Source organism: Aptenodytes forsteri, unplaced genomic scaffold (genome assembly GCF_000699145.1).
Source record: "Aptenodytes forsteri isolate BGI_AS27 unplaced genomic scaffold, ASM69914v1 Scaffold126, whole genome shotgun sequence".
NCBI lineage: Eukaryota > Metazoa > Chordata > Aves > Sphenisciformes > Spheniscidae > Aptenodytes > Aptenodytes forsteri.
Window position 1 is genome coordinate 2393507 of NW_008794599.1, and position 7838 is coordinate 2401344.

Sequence of the window (7838 nt, forward strand, 5' to 3'; positions counted from 1 at the left end):
CCCCCCCCCCTTATTTTTTCTCCCCAACCCCCCCCCACCAACATTTTTTAAAAGAGGGGGGGGGGGGGGGGGGGAAAGAGGATTAACGCATAAAATAAAAAATATAAAAAATAAGAAAGGATTAATGCATAGAATAGCAGCTTTCGACCCTTCCCTGTGTTTGGCTGCCGATAAATCCACGGGGCTGACAGCTTTGCACCGTTATCCCAAGATTCATGGCCGGGGGCTCCCGCGTGAAACACCCGCTTTTCCCGCGGGCGCCAGGCGCTTCCCCGGATATTTACGGCGCCTGAGTGCATTTCTTTCCCCCAAGATAAATATACCGCTATCGGCAACAGCTGTCTCTCATTTTTATCCTTTTTTTTTTTTTTTTTTTTTACATTTGGCTGTAAGTCCTATTCTCCAAACAAATCAACGCCCATAAAGCCTTAATGAATGGCTTGATTTTAGCAGGTTAGATGATATTTGGCAATTAAATTGGGCTCCGGACTGCCACCTTCTGGGAATATATTTGGCCGAAAAGCTTGCACCCCACAATAAATCGCCGTGCGCTAGGGGTAGGTTTGCTCCTGGCATGAACAATAGATGCCAAGCGGGGTTTTTTTTTGCCAAAATAGCAATCTTTCATTTTTTTTAGCTTCCCACCGAGATGTCTAGACTGTCACGGTGCTGAATTCTGCTTTTCTCCAGCTGCAGCTATTTCTGGTGGGGAGATTTCCCCTTGGTGTTACCCCTCGAGGAGGTGCCTGCAGCTGCGAGCCGAGTTTTGACATCGGGCACCGAAGATTTTAAGCCGCCAGTTCACTCAGGAGCAAATAATTTTGCCTCCCGCTATTTTGCTGTTGGGGAAAAAAGATGAAAAGCATCGTTTTAATCCCATAAATGCAATATCCTTCTCGCTGCAAGAGGTCTGTGCCATGCAAGGATCCCAGTCTGCCTTACCAATGCACGGGATTTTGGGTGTGCTCTCTTAATACTCAATTCACGGGTCATCCATACTAGTGCAAAGTGAAAAAAATAAATTAATTTATTCATGCAAAATAGTCAGAGTGGATGACGCTCATCCCATGCAGACAGCACTTGGCTTTCCACGTGGGCTCAGTGCATTTGTTCTCTTGGTGCCTGGTGGTGCCTGTAAAGCCCGAAGCCTCATGGAGAAGACCAGAATATTGTGAATCTTCCCCCAAATAACTGCCGACCTCATGGACAAGACCAGAATATTGAGGATCTTCCCCCAAAAACTGTGGAGACTGATCCGAAGACCCCGAATGTGCCTCGGTTTTTAATGAGCTCATCGGTATCCCTGCTCCTCTGCCTTGTGTGAGAGCATTTCTTCCTGCATGTCACCATTTCATGGCAAAAACAACGCTGGTGCTATTTTTTGGCAGGTGCCTTCACTATATCAGAGGACTGTGCGTAACTTTTTGCAGTTCTGCTTTCCACGGGACAGCGCGGCAGGTCCTCTCCAGATGAGAAGCCAACAGGGAACCCAATGCAACGATGGGCATCGCAACGGGGCAAACCCTTCAAGAGATGTAATCTCTTACAAAAATGAGTCCTTGCAGAGAGAAATGCACTTTTGGAGGCTCTGGGGAGACTTTGCCAGGTGGCTTTGTGAGTTGGCTCAACACAGGGCTCAGAGCCTCCGAGAGGACTCAGGACAGGGATTTTTTTGAGGATTTAAGCAAGATTATTGGCTTTTCTTCTGAAGCGACCACACAGCTGCAGTGAGAGGAGAGGAGGCATTTTGGGGCCAAGAATTGCTTTTTGGTTACATCTGCCACCAGGTCTATCCTTGGGGACAGCATCCAGCCAAGAGCTCCTCTACAAATTTGCCTCTTCCTGGTGCCCCTCTTTTTTCCCCATCTCCTTGGGACCTGAAGATACCAAAAAAAAAAAGTCTGTTTTCCCCCCAAATAACTATGCATTTACAGAAAGCAGAGCAACTTCAAGGGAGGTTGAGGGTGGCATGTCTCAGACTGCCTCCCTGGGTTCAAAGATGTCCGTATGGGATGTGCAAAATCAGGGTTTGCTCCCTGGTTGAAATCAAGCAAGGGTTTGAACCCTCTTTCCTCATTTCTGTGCATTCAGTCACCATGGGGTCGGTCAACTCAATGGAGGAGTCAACTGGGTTGGTCAGTGCAGCATAGGAGTCAACTGGGTTGGTCAGTGCAGCATAGGAGTCAACTGGGTTGGTCAACTCAATGGAGGAGTCAACTATGTCGGTCAGCTCAACATCGGATACATACAATGTCCCTTCTGGTTCGAGCATGCAGTGCTTTAGGATGTGACTCCATGGTGGCCAAAGGCAGAGAGACACACCGTTGGGGGTTTTTTTTTAAGTGTATAATTTCAGAAAATGGAAAGTTTTTCATTTATGACTTGTCTTCCTGCTTCCAAAATGTAGGAATAACTGGAAAGGGGATGGAAATCCCCATTTAGGCACTGTGGTTATAGGCGTAAGGGGTGGAAAGAAAATGCCCTGGGTGCACCAGGGTTCATAATGAAGTTCACCGATGGCAGCCATCATCTCCAAGAGCTCTGCCCTTGCCTGGCTGCTCTCCAGGGAAGATCTCCTTGCCAGTGACCCTCTTCACTTTGCCCCGATGCATTCTTTATCCGAAATCACAAATCTCAAATAATCATCAAATTATGATAAGGGTCATAGCACCATCTTGGGTTTCTTCCAGGGACTGAGTTGTGGAGCGCTGTGCCAGGGTGCTTGTGTGAAGAACGTCCCCTCTCCTTTCTGTCCCCCTTTTTTTTTTTCTTTCTGTGGGATTTTTTGGGGGGAGATCCCCCTTAATCCATCAGCATTTCTTCCGCCCGCAGGTTCTCGATGTGACTCCCACCCAGGATGCACCATGTCTCCCCGGCACCGGCTCTGACGATGATGGCCACCCAGACGGTGCCCCCTCCTCCCTACCAAGACACCCCGCAGGTGAGTGTCCCCCAGCACCCATGGGCTCCTTCCAGACACCTCGTGACTCCCAACTCCTGCATTAATTACCCTGCCTTCCTAAATAATGACCATTACAAAGTAGTTCACCCCAAAATGTTCATTTCAGAGACTGGCAAAAATTAAAACCCCTCTTGACACAATCTGCAGGACTGAAGGGTTTTGGGTCAAAGTATGGTTTTTTTTTTTTCCCCTTTCTGGCTTATTTTGGGGTCACGGGGTATTCTTGGAAAGCCGACAGAGTGGCGCGTTTGCAGCCAGCAGGTTAATAAGCTGGAAAGATGAAACGTCTGGCTAAACCGGGACAGGTTTAGCTGCAGGAATGGCCTTTTGATTTATTTTTACGGTGTTTTTTGGCAACCCGTGGCGGGGGGAAAAAAAGACTTCATCTACAATGTTGCTCTAAGGGGTCGAATAACTTTTCCGAGCATCGTTACGGAGTTATTATAAGAAGAGGAGTTTGTCCAAGAGAAACTCTACTGGAGCACCCCAATGGGCTGGACCTGGGGGTTGAGGTTGGATTTCGCAGACGGTCCCGCACCTTGCAGCCCATCCCGAGATTTTCTGGGGGGGGGCAAATCCACATCACGTTTCCACTTTCCCGGCTACAATGACCGAATGGGGATGATCCAGATTGAGCGCTGAACCGTCTCCACGTTCAGAGCAGGTTTTTTGGGGGGGTTCATGTGGGAAATTTTGAGTTTTTCCCCCATTTGCTGAATATCTCGGCTGCAAAAGCAGAAAAATCTCAGGAAATCCCAGGGAAAAAAAAAAAAAATCAGGCCTGTTCTCTGCAAGCTAAAATAAATAAATCGACTTTTACACCCCCCCTGAAGCCACCCGGGTCTCCTTTCCACTCGTCTCCTTCGGTGGGAAAAGGTCACTTCTTGCAAACGACACCTCGGTGGGGTTTTTATGGCTCCTTCAACTTCTGTGTCATCATTTGCTCGCTTCACTGCTCTGCTCCGAGAGGGGTTTTTTTCCCAATTTTTTTTTTTTTCCCCACGTCGAAACATGTCGCCTTTCTCGCTTACGCAGCGGGGAGCCGCGACGCCGTTTTAGTCCTAATGGGCAATTTAAGGGACTTTTAAAATAGCTGAGATTTTCCGCAGCATCCTACGGAGACGTCCCCCCCTACCTGCCCCGTCCCTGTCCCTTATCTGCCCCCCATTTTAATACACTGAATTTTGGGGACCCTCAGGGGCATCGTTGACCCAAACCCTCCTTTTTGTCCCTATCGAGGGGGTTGCTCAAGCATTTTTCCTTCAGTTTAGTGGGTTTGGAGGAAAAGCTGCAGCCAAGAGTTGCTTTTTTTTGACTCAACGCTGTGACTGCTGTGAGCTTTTCACCTGAAAATTTGGGATTTTTAAGGCTTGGAAAAGCAAATTCCTCTCCCCAAAGACAGGGAAGAGATGGGGAGGGGCAGTGATAAATAAAAAAAAATCAATTATTAGAGCTACAACCAGCTACTCATCATCAAGGGGACCATTTTGGGGAGAAAAGTGCTAGAAAAGGGGTTTGGGGGAGCTCTGCATTAATATTTTACTGCAGAGGCTGTGCAAGCGATCACCCTTACTGTCAGAAATGTGCAAAAATGAAGCAGAAATGATTGGAAAAGCTGCCTTTTGGAGGAAAAAAAATGCTTTAATAATCACCTGGTTCTGCTAAAGGGGTGTGATACGGAGCATCATTTGTACCGAGCGTGATCGCGCTCGCCGAGCGACATTACCTGTTGAAAATTAGAGTCTGCATAAATTTCCATATGTTTTCCATAATAAATTTAAAGAAAGTCTTCAGCCATTTCATCGTCAAAGTTAGCAAAAAGAGGTTGTTTCAAAAATAGATGTTTTCAGCACCAAAAGCGATGAAAGCAGCTTTGCCCCCCCCACCCCCCCCAAGTGTTTTTTAGGTGGTTACATCAGGGACAAAAATGGAAAAATAAAAAAATACAAAATTTTATCTATTTATTTACTTATTATATAAATATATTTTTAAAAATTATTAAAATTGGGTGGATATGTTGATTTTTCAGCGTTTTCAGCACAGAAAGCGATAAAAGCAGCTTTGCCCCCCCAAAAAAGTGCTTTTTAAGTGGTTACATCAGGGACAAATTTGGAAAATTATAAAAAAATAAATTTTTGATTATAAAAATATTTAAAAAAAAAGTCTCAGATTAAAAATTGGGTGGAGAGATTGATTTTTAAGCAGGATCAATGAAACCCCCCCAACTCCTGATGTCCTCAGCATGTTTTTGGGCTCAGAACCACTGTTTTCAGCACGTGTGATGGCAGCAAGAAATTTCACTGGGAAACGCTAAGGAATAGGGTAAATATTGCTGATTCAGGAGATTTTCTTGCCCTGAAGACCTTCACTGTGGTTGCTCTCCAGAGTTGACATATTTGGCCATGGTCTTGCGTTTTCAGCAAAAGCGATGAAAGCAGCTTTGCCCCCCCCCCAAGTGTTTTTTAGGTGGTTACATCAGGGACAAAAATCAAAAATTAAAAAAATACAAAATTTTATCTATTTATTTACTTATTATATAAATATATTTTTAAAAATTATTAAAATTGGGTGGATATGTTGATTTTTCAGCATTTTCAGCACAGAAAGCGATAAAAGCAGCTTTGCCCCCCCCAAAAAGTGCTTTTTAAGTGGTTACATCAGGGACAAATTTGGAAAATTATAAAAAAATAAATTTTTGATTATAAAAATATTTAAAAAAAAAGTCTCAGATTAAAAATTGGGTGGAGAGATTGATTTTTAAGCAGGATCAATGAAACCCCCCCAACTCCTGATGTCCTCAGCATGTTTTTGGGCTCAGAACCACTGTTTTCAGCACGTGTGATGGCAGCAAGAAATTTCACTGGGAAACGCTAAGGAATAGGGTAAATATTGCTGATTCAGGAGATTTTCTTGCCCTGAAGACCTTCACTGTGGTTGCTCTCCAGAGTTGACATATTTGGCCATGGTCTTCAAAAAAAAACCTAAAGCAAGAGGGATTAGCACATTTAAACCTGCGGGAAGCCCCCACGTTGCCTGGTGAGCAGCCGCTAACTCCGGCAAAGGATTTTCTTCCCAAAGAAATGAAAAAAACCAGAAATATAATATAAAAAGGAATATAATCGTCGAGCAAGCGGCACCTCAGAAATCTCTGCTTTAACCAGGAGTCTTGCAAAAACATGGGGATTGTTTGACTTTTTTTTGTTTTTACAATTTTTAAAACTTTTTTCAAAACTTTTTTCAATTTTTTATTTTTTTACATTTTTGACATATTTTAAAACATATTTTTAACATATTTTTTGAAATTTTTACATAATATTACATTTATTTTACATATTTTTTAACCTTTTAAACTTTTTTTTTACATTTTTTACTGTAATTCTTTGTACTTTTTTTTACCTTTTTTTTTTTTCCTTTTTCTTTTTAGATTTTTTTTTCCCCCTCCTGCAACTATTTTCGGCCATTTTCTGGGGAAAAAAAAAAAAATTTAAAAAAAAAATCCCCCCCTGCATTTTTTTCCAACGCCTGCGACTTTCATACCCAAATCCAGACCGTTTCCCCCCCCTTTTCCCACTGCCGAGACGCTCGTGCTCCTGAGCCAGAAACCTGCTGCCTCTTTCCCCCTTTCCCATCCCCACCTGCTCCCCATAAAGCCATTTTTGGCTGCATTTTTGCCTTCCTCCCTGCCCAGCATCCCCGTCGGGGCGCAAATACTCGCATCCGAGCATCCTCTCGCCTCTTTTTCCGCCGACTTGGGATTATTTTTATTTATTTTTTATTATTTTCTTTAGTCCAAGGTGAGGTAATGGCTTCGAAACAGCCGCAGAGGAGGCTTTTTTTTGGGTAATAGCCCAATTAGTTGCAGACTTGGCTGGAAACAGCCAACTTGGCAGGATTTCGGGGCAGGATGCGAAAAGGGCTTCGGCATCCTGGTAAATGAGTGTGACGAGGTGAAAAAAAAATGGAAAAAAGGGGGGAGGGCACCATGTTCCCCCCCCCAAAAAATAATTTTCAAGGGAGATAATAGGGAGAAAAAAAGGGAAAAAGAGAAAGAGGATGGGGAGATACTCAGTGGCATGGCTGGAGCATCCCAAAATCTGCTTGCATTTTGGTTTTAGATAGAAAATGAGGGGGGGGGAAGAGAAATCCAAACTGCTGGGATAGGAATGGGAAGCGAACCCCAAATTTTCACTAATTTATTTAGCACCGGGGAAGAGAAGAGGGACGGAAATCAGACTCTGGGTTGGGAGAGTTAGAAATTAAACAGCGCCGGGTGAATTTACAGGTGCAGGAGCCAAACTTTTGAGTTATGAACAATAAAGGAGATTTAAGGGAGGCGAGAAATCTGCTTTTTTCATGCCAAGAACCTGAGTATAAGGGTGAGTTTGGCTGGAGAAGACTGTGGGCATACACATATGTATTTTTATATATATATATATGTGTGTGTGTGTGTATGAAAACATTTTATTTATATATAAATAATCACAGAGATAAATATAGAAGTATATTAGACAAATAAAATATAAAAATATTTCTATATAAATACAGAAATGTATATTAGACAAATAAATAAATAATATATATAGCTATTTTATTTATATATAACTAAACACAGAAATGAATATATAAGTATATTAGACAAATAAATAAATTATATATATAATTAGCAAGAAAATTCCTTTTGCTACCCAGCTCAAGGGAGGATTGAAGATTTACTGGTGAAAACAGGCAAATGCTGATTTTTTTTACAACATTTCGACACCGAAGCAGGCGAAACACCCACTTTGCGTTAATTTTCCACTGAGACTTTGCGCTAAAACCATTGGATTTGGGGGGGTTGCTGATGCATTTGCACCCAAATCGGTTAAAATTCTCTCTG

The 7838-nt window shown here is 43.2% G+C and overlaps 1 protein-coding gene across 1 annotated transcript in view; it reads left to right on the forward strand.

The window, feature by feature from the left end:
* The window catches only part of PKNOX2 (PBX/knotted 1 homeobox 2), a 37494-nt gene that overhangs the window by 8595 nt on the left and 21061 nt on the right, over window positions 1–7838 (forward strand). Inside the window, exon 3 of the mRNA XM_019470390.1 lies at window positions 2833–3015. Within this exon, the coding sequence (XP_019325935.1) occupies window positions 2858–3015 (158 nt within the window). The 5' untranslated portion in view covers window positions 2833–2857. The remainder of the gene's footprint in view (window positions 1–2832; window positions 3016–7838) is intronic.